Genomic DNA, 17068 nt, shown 5'->3' with positions numbered 1-17068 from the left:
AAAAAGTGGAGAAATGTTATAGTAAGGGGGAGTGGGGGAGTAATTTTCAAAGTAATTTTCAAAAGACAAAAATCTTAAAATTTCTAAAGTGTTTTTTTATATCAAAAGGGGAGATTGTTGAGAAAAATTTTGATATCGATAACAGAAGTGTCAATGAATTTTAAGATTTTATATTCAATTCAATTATTCGAATATAAAAAATATTACTCCAAGCTTTCAAAGATCATTTTTTACTCCTTACTTAATGAAAAATTGTGATTTATACTTAAAATATTTTTGGAACAATTTTTACAAAGTATTTCGAACCATAATCGAGTTAAAAATGAGTTTTAATAGGGAGGTACCGATACCTATTTTACGAGTATCGATACCCCTCAAACATCGAATGCAAAAGATGTATGGATATCCCATAGGGTAAATACCCCTTTATAGAGGTATCGTCTTAACGGTCAAATATTGATTTTATCCAGAAATAACATATGAAGTGTATCGATACCATGAAAGGTATCAACCTTTTTGAAGTATTGAACCCCTTTAGAGGTACCGATACCCTTGGTCTTGCAACGGTCGAAATATTTGAATTTTATACAGGTATGTCGATACCCTTATGAGTGTGTCGATACCCATCGCTCCCAACAACTTTTTGAAGTGGATTTCACACCACAACAACTCTTTTGACTTCACCAAAGATCCCCAACGTCTAGAATTAATTGAGGTATTTAAACAAGTTCTTGGAGCCATTGATGATAAAAGAAGATAGAGAAACAAAGAGAAAGCCTTAAACTCAAGTTTGAGCAATTCAAGCCAAAATCCTTTCAGTAATCATTTTGCTTTCAAGAACACACTTTGTGCTCAATTGTATTAATCTTTGAGTGTTCTTACTTTGTTCTAGAACTGTGCAAACATCGTACCTTGTGAGATTTTTATGTAAGTTTGCAAAGTTTGTAATTTTCTCTTTGAGCGAGATTGTTCTCAAGATTTGGGGTATAATTCTTGAGGAGTTGTAAGGTTACTCTTTGTCCTCAAATAAAGACAAATTAGTGAATTGTGGAAAATCCTTAGTGTATAAGGTAGTGACGTAGATTTGGTTGAGAAAGTCGAACCACTCTAAATCGTTGTGCAAATATTTTCAATTTTCTGTCAAAACTTCCACCAAAATTTTAAAATATTTTCAATTTCATTCACCCCCTCTTGGCCGATTCATCCGATCAATTAACTCAACAATATAAAGAAAGAAAAACAATAAATACCGAAGATCGACAATCACACCAAGACTAGTACCATCACCGATCACAAAAATGAAAGGAAAAAAACACTAAATTGACTAACGAAAGAAAGAAAACTAAGGCAAATACAAATTGCAATATTCAAAAAAAAAGATTTTACTTCTATATATCCAATAAAAAAGTAAAGTACACAAATGGTCCCTTGGCTATAGCATATTATTTTATAAGTCATCTGACTATTAAAGGTTACAAAATGATCCTTACTATAGGGTGTTGCTTTGTTGAGTCCTCGACTATTAAAAGTTACAAAATAGTCACCTGGCTATTCATTATGTTCCAAACTCGTCTTTTTGTTAAAATTTAACGACATTCTAAGATAGACGTTCACCTTTGAGAGATATGATAAAATATGATATCATAATCTCAAACGACTATCATATCTCAATCAACATGTTAACGCCCAGCCCAGAAGACCGTTATTTTTTTTAATGGAAAAGGACTAATTTGGAACATAATAAATAGTCAGGTGACCATTTTGTAACTTTTAATAATCAGAGGACTCAACAAAATAACATGCTATAGTCGGGGACCATTTGTGTACTTTACCCTAGAAAAAATTAACGTATAAAATTATTTTCAAGAATTATATTTCCATTAACTTTACCATTACTTTTCGTTTTTAATTTTAATAATAATGCGTTAATATAAATTTTCAATTGGATTCTTAGTCCATTAAAAGCGCAGCCGTGAAACATGTATAAATACCCATTCACCTTTCTTCCATTCTGCATTAAACAAGTCTTGAGCTTTTTAACATCAAAACTAAAAGAGCGAGACTTTGAGAACAAAAAAGATGGCAACTTTCCCAGTGATCAACTTGGAGAGGCTAAATGGTGATGAGAGAACCGCAACCTGGAGAAAATCACGATGCCTGTCAAACTGGGGTTTCTTTCAGGTAGTTATTTCATCAAAACATTCTCCATTATTTATTACTATTAATTTGTTGTTTGATTCCGGGTACTGAACCGTGGGATTCCCCATGATTTTCTGGACACGGTGGAAAGGTTAACTAAGGAGCATTACAAGACGTGCATGGAGCAGAGGTTCAAGGAACTGGTATCCAGCAGCCGACCTCACTGATGTGGATTGGGAGAGCACGCTTTTCTTGCACCATCTTCCACAATCCAACAGCTGAAATCCCAGATCTCACCGTTGATACAGGTTAATATCGGAGGAACAAAAGTAATTCACTGTTTTCTGGAAATCGAATCCATTTTTTATAAAAATTTGCAGGGAAGTGATGAAAGAATTTGCTGTGAGTTGGAGAAGCTAGCAGAAGACTCCTGGACTTGTTCTGCGAGAATCTGGATTAGAAAAAGGGTACTTGATAAAGGCATTCAACGGGACAAACGGTCCAACATTTTCCACCAAAGTTAGCAACTATCCGCCATGCCCAACACCAGATAAATTCAAGGGACTCCGAGCTCATACCGATGCCGGTGGCATCATCTTACTCTTTCAAGACCCCATAGTTGGCGGTCTCCAGATTCTTAAAGCTGGCGAATGGATCGATGTTCCCCCGATGCGCCACTCCATCGTAATCAACCTCGGGGATCAACTCGAGGTCTGCAACTCGATCGACTTCTCTGTATATCCCCATACTACATTATGCTTGATAGTTTGAAAACTGTATTTTTTGAATATGCAGTGATCAGCATGGGAAATACAAATGTGTTGAGCACCAAGTGATGGCACAAACCGAGGGGACTCGCATGTTCATCTCTTTGTTTTACAACCCCTGTAGCGACGCCGTTATCTACCCGGCACCGGCTCTGGTGGAGAATGAAGCAGAAGAGAAGAAAGAATTGTACCCCAAATTTGTGTTTGAAGATTATATGAAGGTGTATGCTGAACGAAATTCCAGGCCAAGGAGCCAGGTTTCAAGACATGAAGCCATAACCACTGCAACAGCTTAATGTCATGTGCAATGGAGTTTGATCCTGCTTTATCTATTTTACAGCTTCTTACTGTTAAATACAAATAAAGAATTCGATGCTTATAAATCGAAAGTTTAAGACTTCTGGGGGAAAAAACAGAAGAAGAAAGCTCATGTCTTATGTACTAGTTTTATCCATTATGTAACAGTAACAATAATTAAAATATTATAATATCAATATTATTAATTAAATTTAAATTCAATCAATAATTTTTTATAACGGCTAAAGTTTGATTCAAATCCGATATGACTCAAATTAATTAAAAAAATTAAAAAAAAACCTTGCTTGATTGAAAATAAAAAGTATATTCTATTTTATGTTGATTGAGAGTAAGAAATATAGGTTCTTTTCAATCAAGTAATTATCTTTATAAATAGATACTTACGTAATAACATTTGATGTAAAGTTGTTTTAGAGAGACTCCTCTTTTATTCTTCTATTTCTAAAATTAGTGAAAATTTTTCTTTTTTGTCCATAGTTTTCTCGGAAAAAAAATCATGTAAAATCATACTATCCCTATCAATATATATTAGAGATTAGGGTTAGATGTAAAGTTGTTTTATGAAAATTATTTTTGTATTATTTTATTTTTGATATTAGTGAAAAAAATTCCCCATTTATCCATGTTTTTTCTCGAAACAATTTTCGCATAAAATTTTAAAGTTAATTTATTTACTTGATCATTATATTTGTCCTTATCTTTTTACAATAACATTAAATAATGATCCAACGAACAAACTTATTTTATTTGTGGGTGCATATTGACGAAATCTCTGTGGACTATTAAGACAAATTTCAACACCCAACTTTTTGAAAAAGAATCAATGGGAATGATGAAAGAAATCATCATCATTTCATTAAACATAAAATCTTTTTTAAGATGCTGATATCGACCGTAGTTATGATCCACATAAGCTTTCAACTAATTAAATCAAAGTGGGACATTTTTTATGACAACGTAAAACAAAGAATCCGTGATATATATATAATAGAGGCTGCTAAAATAATGTTGGTCGTAGACTGAATCTTGATTTCACTATTAATTTTATATTAAATGCTTTTTTAATAGTTTAATGAGATTATAAGATAATATATGTTCAAAAAAAATTTAATCTACTGACAATTAAACGTGGTTACTCGAACGTAAGATATGTAATGTTAGTTTTCCTTAAATCTGATTAAATAATAATTTGGGAGGAAAACAGAGGTTAATTCTGTAATCGTATTTTCTTCGTAAAACCTATGCATATATACATATAAATTGAAAAATGAAGCAAACGGATAATAGGGGCAATAGATTTGTCAAGCCGCGAGGACAAGGACTTTGATGGTACCCTGACTGTTAGCAGTAAGCATGGTCGGGCTATCGCTCTTCCAGCACACTGCACTTATGAAGTGTGATCCTCCCCCATCTTCATCTGTATCATCCATCTCTTGTGAACCAAATCTATGCCATGTTACTGGATTTGATATTTCCTGCATTCATTTTTCTTACTTAGATTCTTCAAACCCCAACAACCATGTCATATGTTGGCTAGGTTTAATCATCAAAAGATATTAAACCTTTACAACCTTAACAAATCAAAAAGTAAAACCGATGAAGGTCGTCGGTTGATGGTTTTCCTTACCTTATGGTACACATAAACTTCATTTGTTTCGCTGCCGCATGCAATATATTCGCTGTTTACCGAGAGGCCTACAAAATTCTTCTCATTTGTGTGGCCTTTAAATGTACGAAGCTGTACGTAAACCAGATGATATCAATGAAAATGTCCCAAAACTAATCCCCCATTTTTTCCCCAAACAAATGAGCAAATAAGAAAAACCAATATGAAACAACCAAAAACTCGAAACAAAAATGTAGGAACGGATTAACAGGTCGCAGATGCATATAAGTTAATGAATCTAGCTCAACACGGTTATTTTGTTTAGAAGACCCTGATCGACATTTGGAAGTTTCAGACGAAGCAAGCATATAAAGCAAATTATCCATAAGATGTTATAGTATATATTTCTAAACCGACTTCTCAGAATATAGAGTAGCTTAAGCTTCACTGCTTTTCAAGAAGCCATATTATTGAATGCATCAATTTAGAGACCAGAAGTTCTGAACTTTAAGCCCTTCAGTCAAAATTATGAAATAATGAACCAATATAAACATATTACTCACCGGCAAATTCTCCTTCACATCCCATAACCTTAGTGTGCTATCCGTAGATGCAGAAGCAAGTTCATTTTCAGACAAGAATTTCACGTATGAGACAGCTTTCTTGTGCCCACTGAACACATGAAGTGGACTACTGATGTTTCTTAAATCATAATAGTGGATGTGATGATCTGCTGAACCAACCTGCATAACCCCACAAAGTTTCATAGTTTTCCAGTTCATTTTCCCGCATAAAGATAAGAAATTCCTATTTAGCATGCTAGCACACAGATAGTAGGACTACCAAGCGCAATCAGTACCAAGGGAAGATATGCATATAAAGATATTTTCAAATCTTGATTTCTTCAAAATTGGCTTTGCGACTTTAAAGTAGCTTTGTTAAAGTACTGAAATCAAACAAAATATATATGAAAAAATTGCCCTACGTATTTACAAACATAAAGTCATATTATTTTGGAAAATATTCCAGTTTCAAAGAGAATAGAAAAAAATGCATATTTAAATAAATTTCTTTTCTGCAAAACACAATGTTTCCACCCCTTATAAAATTAAAACAAATATTCCATACCGCGATGTAATTGCTAGATCCAGGGTTATACTTGACACAACATATATTTGCTTTCATGTCAATGTTATAAACGCTAGCCTCCTGCTTTGTGCACCAAACTTTCACCTGGTCGATTAAAAAAATGCATCCATGATACGGTTAGTCGTTACGATGAACTTTCCCTTTCTAATGATGGAAGTTTATAGAAAATAAAAGCATGAATCAGGCTTATCCTCCCAACCTAAAACATGCAGCTAAGATTAATGCTACACATTGAGGCATAGAAAGAAGCAACCAACCACACATATTTTCTACAGGACTTAACAGTAACACTTGTCCTAAGACCTAACAGAGTACTATTTTCAAACACACAAGTACACTTCAAACTTTAACATTGATGCTCATTTCATCTGGCATTTATATAAGCCAAATGGAAAGAAAAGGAGCTGTAAACCTCAAAGATCAAATAATAGCAAAAAGACGGCTAAGCCTACATATTGCTTAAGTAGCTTCTTTAGGATGCTACAACACAAAATTTTTTTTGATAAGAATTGCAGGCCTCGTTAAAAACCCCCTTCTTGATTAATGGAGCTTGTAGGGAAGCTCCTTAATCAGCAGAAGGAGGAAAAGAGTGCCTTAAGATTTTATTCATCACAAGAAATACATAAGATACAACAAGAGAAACCCCCTAACATAAACAGAAATGACTCGACTAAACATATTCGGTCTTTATTACTCAAAATTTCTTCACCATATATATACACTAGAAGGTAAAGGAAAATTACACCAAACACTTCATACATATAAAAGTCGAAAACACGACCATCCAGTTCTTAGGTCTAGCATACATCATAAAGGACCCATTACAAAATATGAAGTACAGTACACACAGAAAATAGTTCTCAAATATGGAGATGGACCTGGCAAATTTGAAAATGACTAACTAACAAACACAAATAAAACTTGGTAGTGACGTGGGTTTGGCTTTTGTATAATCATATGTTTGTCCCAACCACTTTATGACATGAAAACTTCTGTCTTATGCGGGTTTCCTGCCTGGCCCATTTAGGCACATTAACTTGATCATATTAACAGGTTAACCCACATAACTCAACATAACTAATAACCCATTTAAGTTTTATTAATAGACATCAATATCGAATATCTTCAACTTATTACTATTATTTAAAAAGGTTCAAAACATCATGTTTAAGTAGGTTTATCAGATTTAAATAGATTAACTATGTTGAGCCGTGTACAAGCTTGATTTGTTAAATATCTTAACCATACCATGTCGTGTAACTTGTGAAATACATATCCAGTATCCATGTCAAGAACCTTGACAAAATTAACCGAATCTTGTACATGTCAACGAATTCATCTCTTATATCCTTGTCTTGAGTCTTGACATAATAAGATTAAGACAGGTTAACACATAATAAATAATTTTAGAGCTTTCCCCCAACCAAATGCATAATTGTCTTCTCACTCTCTCCTTCCAAGATGCAATGATAAGATACTATAAATTGATTAAGCAAACCAGTAACACTTGATATAGTATGGAATATGTCGGCATACCTTGCAATCATCACTACCAGATACAAGCATCGAGGGATCTGTCCGTGAGAAATCAACACTCCATGCTCGTTTTTCATGTTCTTCATATTCCATCAGACTCTGAAAGAGATTAAACATTATGAATTAAAATGATAAGGTTGGTAAATCTTGTTTAAAATGAAAATTATAACAAGAAACTCCAAGAATTTAACTATATTGTCAAGCAAATGAGTAACCATAACAATTCTTCATTACCTGACGAGTTTTCACATCCCACACTGTTACTATCCCCTCGTAATCACTACTAGCTATCTGATTCTTCCAATGCTTGTTCCAACTCAAGCAACTTAGTTTAGAACGTGTAGACATCTCCTCAACAGGACAGTGTACATCTGCTGGTTCATTTAGGACCTGGAAAACAACTGCATAGTCAACAAGAGTCTCTCTCTCTGATAAAAACATAGTAAGAGTTGGCATAGCTAGAGATTGAAAGTTGAAGTAGCAAATCATTAACTGTGAACTTTCTTTGACAATATGCAGATCCATTGAAATAATATCAGCAAAATTATCAAACAAAATGCCAGCTTCCTCAAGGTTTTCACAAAACAATACTAGAAAAAGCAACCACATTGGGGCAAGACTAACCCAGAACATAAATGATTGTCAAATGTACAGGAAAGCCAACCACAGATATGGCTATAAAACACCAACATTTATTTTTTTCTAGTTCCTCTAAAAGAATTGTGGTGGAGAATACTATGCCATAGTACATTTCCCTAATCAATTGAAGGTTTCAGAAATTCAGGATCTTACCATAGAGAGATCAAAAACCTTAATGCGCCGAGAAACTCCAGCTGTAGCAAACAATTCATCATCACGATCAAATTCTATGCTGCAATTACCATTATCCAGTCAAGACATATTCAGCAGTCTTAATCAGGAAAGAAGATATATATACATTTATACGTCATATGCAAATATACACAGATTGATCACTAAACAGATTCTGGAGTTGATTTGTTTGCAAGAAAAATACGAAGACTGTCAGAGAACTAAGCTTCCTAATCCAGAGGGGGAAAAACCTACTGCTTTGCCTTAGATCTTATATTTCAGGGAAAGTGAACTCAGGCATTCCTGAGAGAAGAAATGAATTCTGAACATCCTGGATAATCCCCTAACAATGGTGACCAACCTCTATTTTCTTTTTCTTTTTTTATAGAAAGTAGGCCTCATTAAAAACCTCCTTCAAGCCCTGCCATGTTATGAAGGTAACATGACGGAACAAAGGAGGAAAAGAATGCCAAGAAACTTTTATTCACAAGAGCCAAATTACAACAACTGAACAAACTCCTAAACTTTCAACTGAAGAACATAAGACTTAAAACAAACCACCTAACAAACAGGAAAATACAATTCCTGCTAATCAACACGATCATATAACCCAAAAATCACCCTATCCCATCTTTAGCTAGTTTGTCAGCTTCCCAGTTTGCCGCCCTCAAAATATGCCTAAATATATACTTTTTCCAGTCAAACTCGAAACTATATCCTTCACCAAGGATAGATGCAAAGGGGGGCTTAAACCCGGATTCTGGATCCACTTCAGAGCGTTAGATGAGTCTGATTCCACGATAAATCTCTGATTTGGGACAAAATCCAACTCCTCCATAAGACAAATCCCTCTTTTAATTGCCAACAACTCTGCCAAGATAGGAGGACCACCCCCTACTGATTCAGAGAACCACTGTAGCAATAGTCCACTGCTATCCCGAATTAGACCACCAATACCTCCTTTCTCCCACCCCGAAACTATCGCTCCATCAACATTTAACTTTAGAAACCCATCCGGTGGAGGAACCCAGCAAGCTGATTGATAGCCACCCTTTCCTGATCTGCCTGCCGAATCTGCAAGTTTCAAATCACCTACTAGAGAATCTAAAAGAATGCCCACATCCTTGAAACGAGCACTAAACCAGGAAGCCACTCTAAATCTAACAATGATGGATAATCTGACCAAATCCAGCTTTCCTTTCTGAAAGATAATCTCATTTCTACATTTCCAGACTGACCACATCACTGTCCTAGGATGAATTTCCAAATCAAGAGTTAGTCATAAATCATCCCCACAAAATTATAAAGTCCATGTACACTTTGGAATCACCAATGACACATTCCACATTTTCAAGGAAGACCAACCCCACACAACCCTGCATGCAGAAATAAATGGGAAACTGATTCCACCTCTCGACCACACAAAACACAAAGCTGATCAACAATCTCTGCAACACCTCTCTTAGCTAACTCCTCTTTAATCGGTACTCTTTGCTGCACTAATTGCCAAACAAACATTTCCACCCTTGGAGGAGCTAAACCTGTCCAAATATTCTTTTCCCAATTCACATGATTCTGCTCAAAACGACCTTGGTCAAAGAAAGAGTTTATACAAGACTTTGCTGTGAAAGTTCCTTCCCCATTCCCTAACCAAATCCAACGATCATCTTCAGCAGGAAAAAGGGAGGTATTATTCAACATAGTGATCAACTGCAGCCACTTCAATTTCCCATCAGCCAAATTCCTTCTCATTTGGATGTCCCACACCCAACCCGAGTTATTCACCATAAACTCCATCACTTTACCCGCTATTATTTGATAAAACATAAATTCTGAAACTCGAAATATCTAATTAATATTAGATAGATCAGTTTTAATTAGATAGAATCAGTTTTTATTCTATTAGTTATTAGATAGGATCATTTTTAATTAGATAGAATCAGTTTTTTATTCTATTAGTTATTAGATAGGATCATTTTTAATTAGATAGAATCATTTTTATTCTGTTGCTAATTTTATGCATTTTTTTATATAAAGTTGTTACATTGTAAACTCTATTTAAGTCAGTCATATTCAGCAGAAATAAACACGATTTATTCGGAACAAGTTTTTTCCGTCTTTATGGTGTCAGAGCCAAAATGGCCAAACCCTACGATGATACCTCTGGTATCGACTCTATGAATTCTACTCGCTCACCTTCAATCACCCTAAACACTGAATCCTTCCAAAACATATCCATCACTTCTCACAAGTTGAATGGAAATAATTTCTTAGTGGTCACAATCTGTGAAACTGTTTTTCGTGGCCATGGAAAATTCGGCTATCTCTCAGGTACCACTACGAAACCTGCCGAAGAAGATGAAGAATCTGAAAGATGGGAGGCAGAAAACTCGATGATTATGTCTTGGCTCATAAATTCCATGATCCGAGTGTAGGAGAACTTATCTCTTCCTACCTACTGCTCATGACATTTGGAATGCTGTGAACGAGACCTATTCTGATCTCGGGAATGCAGGACAATGGTTTGAACTAAAAACTCGGTTATGGAGGCTAAAACAATGAGAAAAAACTGTCACTCAATACTACAGTGAACTCAAGACCTTGTGGCAAGAGGTTGATGTTCATCGACTACGAATGGAGTTATGCTAAGGACAGGGCTCTATTCCAGAAGATGGTGGAAAAAGAACGCGTCTTCGAATTCCTTGTCGGCCTTAACAAGGAATTGGATGAAGTCAGAGGGCGCATTCTTGGTCGTGAACCACTACCAAGCACAAGAGAAGTCTTCTCCGAAGTCAGACGAGAGCAGAGCCGGCGGACAGTCATGCTTGGAGGTCACTCACCAAATCCCACCGAGTCTTCTGCCTTGTTCTCGGGTCAGCCACCACGTCGCAACGATCGTCGGAACGACAGATCGGCCAATCTGCGAGCACTGCAAGCCGGGACACACTAAAGCCAAGTGTTGGAAGCTACACGGAAGCCAGCCGAGAATTTTTCAGCCAATCAAAATTCTCGTAATGCAAAGGGATTCCATGCCTCATCTGAAGATGCTTCAGAAGAGCCGAACCTGCCTCAGAACTGTCTGCCTTCAGCAAAGACAGCTAGAGCAATTGTATCAACTAATGAGTTCTCATTCCATATCCAACACTCCTAACCCATCATCTTATATTGCCTCTTCATCATTAGCCCAGAAAGGTACATATCCTACAGCTTTCATAGCCGGTTCTAAATCAACCCTTGGATCATAGATTCAGGGCAACAGATCACATGACCGGAAATTCCTCCATATTCTCATCTTATTTTCCTTTATCTGGTAATCTGAAGGTAAAAATTGCTGATGGCTCCCTAACCTCTATAGCTGGAAAAGGCTCTATCATTATTTCTCCATCTCACATTACTAAATGTCCTACATGTCCCAAAGCTCTCTTGCAATCTCATCTCTGTTAATTGTATTATTCATGATTGCAAATGTATTGCTACAATAACATTTGCTGGATTTGAATTTCAGGACCCTTGTTCGGGGAAGATGATTGGCAATGCTAAGGAGGTTGATGGACTCTATCACTTGGTCACGGACAATCCTTCAGATAAACAAGTTCAGAAACCGAGATGCTTTACTACCTTGTCTTGTGAGAATGAAATAATGTTGTGGCATTATAGGTTAGGCCATCCTAGTTTTAATTACTTGAAATATTTGTTTCCAAATCTTTTCAAAAAAAAAGGACGGTTTTTCTTTTCAGTGTGAAGCTTGTGAATTGGCAAAACATCATAGATCTGTTTTTTATCTCTTTAAAGTATATGCCATCAAAACCTTTTTCTCTTGTGCATAGTGATATTTGGGCCCTTCACGAGTAAAAACAGCCTCAGGATCTAGATGGTTCATCACATTCATTGATGATCACACTAGAGTCACGTGGATTTATTTACTAAAAGAAAAATCCGAGGCAGCAAGTGTTTTCAAAAAAATTTCACTCACTGATCAATACTCAGTTTCAAGCAAATATTCAAGTTCTTAGAACCGATAATGGCCGAGAATATTTTAATGCAATCTTAGGTGATTTTTTGAAACAAAAAGGAATTATTCATCACAGTTCTTGCATTGATACTCCCCAACAAAATGGAGTTGCTGAAAGAAAAAATAGGCATTTATTAGAGGTGACTAGGGCTTTACTGTTTGCTATGAATGTTCCTAATCGTTTTTGGAATGAAGCACTCTTAACAGCGTCTTATTTGATAAATCGAATGCCTACAAGAGTTCTTAATTATATTACTCCTTTGCAAGCTCTAAAGAATATGTTTCCTGAAAATAGATCTTCACTGATTTAACACCTAAATTTTTGGTTGCATTGCTTTTGTTCATATACACGGCCAAAATAGAGGAAAACTCGATCCCCGAGCACATAAATGCATATTCTAGGTTTTTCACCAACACAAAAGGGTATAAATGCTTTGATCCTAAATCTGGGAAGTATTATGTGAGTATGGATGTCACGTTTTTGAAAAACAACCTTTTTTTTGACAAAAACTCTCTTCCGGGGAGAATGACTCTGAAATGAGTTTTTGGGAACAAACATCCTTGCCAAAATCGGTTGTAAATAGCTCAGTAGAACCAATTCATATTTCCATAACTAATCCTAGGATTTCACAACCTATAAATTCACAACCTCGTGAGACTCAGGTAGAAACCAACTTGGAACCACCTACTGAACTTCGTGTTTATTCTAGACGGATGACTCGATCAAGTAATGTTCCACCGGCCCCCAAGGTATGCCAACCATCGGACTCGACTATGGTCCAAGGTACGACTTCTCTTTCTCCTATTTCTTCTCCAAATTTAGAGCCTTCTACAGAATTCTTTGAACCCATAGCCTTGCGCAAAGGTGTTAGATCATGTACCACAAAACATCCAATATCCAATTTCTTATCTTATAATAAACTCTCTCCAGATTTCAAAGCTTTTTCCACCAGGATTATGGATGATGCACTACCTAAGTCGATACATGAAGCTCTAGAAGTTCCGAGATGGAGGCAGTTTTTGAGGAGTTAAAGGCCCTGAAGAAGAATGACGCGTGGGATCTAACTCCTTTACCTGAGGGGAAACGATCTATAGGCAGCAAGTGGGTGTTCACCATCAAATACCATGCAGATGGCTCGGTCGAGAGATACAAGGCAAGACTCGTAGCACGAGGCTTCACTCAGACATACGGCCTTGACTACGAGGAGACCTTCGCACCTGTGGCCAAACTAAACACCGTACGTGTCCTACTCTCACTAACCGCCAATCTGGATTGGACTCTCAGACAGTTTGATGTGAAGAATGCGTTCCTAAACGGTGAGCTAGAGGAAGAGGTGTTTATGGAAGTTCCTCCAGGCTTTGATGAATTGAAGAAGGATGGCAGGGTCTGCAAGCTAAAGAAATCCATTATGGATTGAAACAATCTCCGAGAGCCTGGTTCGAGAGATTCACGAGAGCTGTGAAACAACATGGTTACACTCAGGCCCAGTCTGATCATACTATGTTCTACAAACACAAAATGGTAAAATTGCTTTTTAATTGTGTATGTAGATGACATTGTTATGACAGGAGATGACACAGTAGAATTGGAGTCGTTGAAGAACTTCTTATCCAACCAGTTTGAAGTCAAGGATCTAGGACAACTCAAATATTTCCTTGGAATGGAGGTGGCTAGATCCTCAAAAGGTATAATTATCTCGCAAAGGAAATATGTCCTCGATATCTTGAAAGAGACCGGATTACTCGGATGTAAACCAGTGGCGACTCCTATTGATCCGAATCAAAACTCGAAAAAGAAGATGGTGCTGAGTCTGTGGACAAGAATCGGTATCAGATCTGGTGGGGAAACTGATTTATTTGGCTCATACGAGACCAGATATTGCATTTGCTTCGAGCTTGGTTAGTCAGTTTATGCATTGTCTCTCAGAAAAACACTCTAAGGTTGTTTACCGGATTCTTCATTACTTGAAAGGGAGTCCTGGTAAAGGAATCATGTTTTCGAAGAATAGAAGTCGAAGAGTGGAGATCTTCACTGATGCTGATTGGGGCGGAAGTTCTACAGACAGAAGATCTACTACCGGTTATTGCTCCTTTGTCTGGGGCAACTTAGTTACTTGGAGGAGCAAGAAGCAACCAGTTGTCTCTAGAAGCAGTGCGGAGGCCGAGTTCAGAGCCATGGCGCAAGGAGTATGTGAGTTGTTATGGCTTAGGAGGATCTTGGAGGAGCTAAAGGTTGAAGGAGATAAACCGATGAAGTTGTATTGCGACAACAAATCGGCAATCAATATTGCTCAGAATCTTGTACAGCATGACAGGACCAAACATGTCGAAATAGATCGACATTTCATCAAGGAGAGGCTGGAAAATGACGATATCTGCATATTCGTTTGTTCCATCATCAGAGCAGCTCGCCGATGTTCTCACCAAGGGACTGTTTACTACAATGTTCGAAGGATTTCTGTCCAAGCTGGGAATGATCGATATCTATTCTCCAGCTTGAGGGGGGTGTCGAGAATATCTAAATTAAATATTAGATAGGATCAGTTTTAATTAGATAGAATCAATTTTTATTCTATTAGTTATTAGATAGGATCATTTTTAATTAGATAGAATCAGTTTTTTATTCTATTAGTTATTAGATAGGATCATTTTTAATTAGATATAATCATTTTTATTATGTTGCTAATTTTATGCATTTTTTTATGTAAAGTTGTTACATTGTAAACTCTATTTAAGTCAGCCATATTCAGCAGAAATAAACACGATTTATTCGGAACAAGTTTTTTCCGTCTTTAGAAACAAAATATTCAAGGGCACATCACCCAACCATACATCATTCCAAAACTCCACAGCTTCCCCATTTCCTGCCTTCAAACACATATTCCTTCTAAGACAATCTCCAAAATCATCACTGTTGAAGAAGTTTTTCACCACACCTTTCCAAATCCACGATACACAAGCTGACCACGAATTCCCCATAATAATGGAATTCAGATCCATATTGTAAACAGCACAAACTACTCTCTTCCACCAAGACTTTTTTTCAGAAGTAAACTTCCATACCCATTTCCCTAGTAAGGCTCTGTTCATTAGTGCTAGATTAGGGACCCCCTAGACCCCCCCAATTTTTTTGGTTTAGAAACCGACTTCTAGTTGACCCAATGGATTTTTTTCTTGTCAACCGAACCCCCCACAGAAATGAAGCCATGATAGAGTTAAGTTTAAGTAGCACAGCAGCTGGAATTCTGAACATAGAAAGAAAATAGACTGGTAGAGAGCAAAGCACCGATTTGACCAATACCACCCTTTCTGCTATCGACAACGATTTAGCTATCCAGTCACTCAATTTAGCACGAAATCTCGCCACTATAGGATCCCACATAGCAGCCTCTGTTTTCTTAGGCGGCCTTTATTTTGAAGCTACTTTTCTCGAGTCATGAATAACATCCATTTGTGCCCCCTCTTTCCATTAGTCATCAATAACCAATATCAAGTTCAGGATCTTAGGATCATTTTCAATTAGAAAGGACTGATGTACAAAACATAATACTACATAACCGTCATCCTATTTCCATTTGCTTGAAGAAGAAACATGTAACAAAAAGGATTCTAACACATAAAAATCATAATTTGAACTTGGAATAATAGTGAAGATATCAATGATGCAGCTTTACCTTTTAGTTGTTCAGCCTAATAAATCACAATAGTTGGGGAAAAGGATAAAATCTTATGCATTTAATATTATATAAATCAAGTTCATGGACTAATAATATAACTCAGAAGTAGAAGGTACTTCAATCTGATCCTCACAGACAGAAATCACAGTTAAGAGCACGTAGATCCACTCTATTGATGATAAATGATTCTCTTAAAAGTACCTACCTGTTTGAAGAAGAAAAGAGTGCTATGGGCTCACAGAAGATAAGGAAGAATTTACAACCTCATAGTTGTATCTTGATGATGACTTAAAACAGTCTAGACCATATAGTTTTACTTAAATGCCCAAATCATCTAGATTACATAATAGCATGTGAAAGGAACAAACATATAAAAATTGTTTGGAAAATGGTGAGCCAAAACATTGATCAGTGGGTCCACATGTTAGTGTGCGGTTCCATAAAAAATAAAGTTCTGAATTCTTCAAAGCTAGTAAAACTCAGTTGGATTTAAAATGTTTACTGGCATTGAACAAAGGCATAAACATATCCTACCACGGATGATATATTCAATTTGATTTTAACCAGCACTGTGTAGCATAACAGATTAATACTTTTTCTACAATTTCAAATCAACATTCAGAAGCAAGAATCTCACCTTGATACTATATTGGCTGAATGAAAGAGATCTCCAAGCCTCACTTCAGCAATGACTCTTAGTCGACTGGTACAGAGAAATCAAAAGGAAAAACTGATGATAAACTGAAGTACGTTAAGGAAAAGAAAAAGGAGAGAAAAGGGATGGAAGGTGTTTATATCCACTTATGTCCACTGCATAATTGAAAAGAGGCAACCATACCTGTATTGAGTAAAAGTACTAAGCACAGACTGAAAATCTGCAAGACCTGCATTATAACCCTCTCTATGTATGACATTTTTATCACTTTCTTGCTTAATATGCGGTTGGTTTGCCAACTGACGTCGCTTTTGCAGGTAACACTCTTGTAGGTCATTAAACTGCAACAACGTGTGAAAAAACTACAGTGAATTTAGGCCGGAAAAGAATAATGAATCA

The 17068-nt window shown here is 36.3% G+C and overlaps 2 protein-coding genes across 3 annotated transcripts in view; one reads left to right on the top strand and one right to left on the bottom strand.

Annotated features, from left to right (window-relative positions):
• LOC120196735 (E3 ubiquitin-protein ligase COP1-like) overlaps positions 1-17068 on the bottom strand; it is a 37630-nt gene that overhangs the window by 17220 nt on the left and 3342 nt on the right. For both annotated transcript variants that reach the window (XM_039198467.1, XM_039198468.1), the window contains exons 5-13: positions 16853-17010; positions 16652-16717; positions 8308-8386; positions 7750-7905; positions 7516-7614; positions 5959-6063; positions 5394-5573; positions 4852-4962; positions 4525-4699 (exon numbers count right to left, since the gene is read on the bottom strand). In XM_039198467.1, coding sequence (XP_039054398.1) covers positions 4526-4699; positions 4852-4962; positions 5394-5573; positions 5959-6063; positions 7516-7614; positions 7750-7905; positions 8308-8386; positions 16652-16717; positions 16853-17010 — 1128 coding nt within the window. In that variant the 3' untranslated portion in view covers position 4525. The remainder of the gene's footprint in view (positions 1-4524; positions 4700-4851; positions 4963-5393; positions 5574-5958; positions 6064-7515; positions 7615-7749; positions 7906-8307; positions 8387-16651; positions 16718-16852; positions 17011-17068) is intronic.
• Positions 2080-3202, top strand: LOC120196853 (1-aminocyclopropane-1-carboxylate oxidase-like). Its single transcript, XM_039198555.1, has 4 exons — positions 2080-2170; positions 2328-2447; positions 2600-2850; positions 2942-3202. The coding sequence occupies exons 1-4, from the start codon at positions 2080-2082 to the stop codon at positions 3200-3202; spliced, it is 723 nt and encodes a 240-aa protein (XP_039054486.1).

The sequence above is a fragment of the Hibiscus syriacus genome, unplaced genomic scaffold (genome assembly GCF_006381635.1).
Source record: "Hibiscus syriacus cultivar Baekdansim isolate YM2019G1 unplaced genomic scaffold, ASM638163v2 tig00117034_pilon, whole genome shotgun sequence".
In the NCBI taxonomy this organism is placed as follows: domain Eukaryota; kingdom Viridiplantae; phylum Streptophyta; class Magnoliopsida; order Malvales; family Malvaceae; genus Hibiscus; species Hibiscus syriacus.
The sequence above is the reverse complement of the archived record's forward strand: the minus strand, read 5'-3'. Positions and strand labels throughout refer to the sequence as shown.

Bases quoted from the DNA above. Each gene is read 5' to 3' on its own strand.
- LOC120196853 (XM_039198555.1), top strand. From the start codon at position 2,080: ATGGCAACTTTCCCAGTGATCAACTTGGAGAGGCTAAATGGTGATGAG. The intron at 2,171-2,327 runs GTTTCTTTCAGG...TGCATGGAGCAG, and splicing joins ACGATGCCTGTCAAACTGGG to AGGTTCAAGGAACTGGTATC. The intron at 2,851-2,941 runs GTCTGCAACTCG...TGCAGTGATCAG, and splicing joins ACCTCGGGGATCAACTCGAG to CATGGGAAATACAAATGTGT.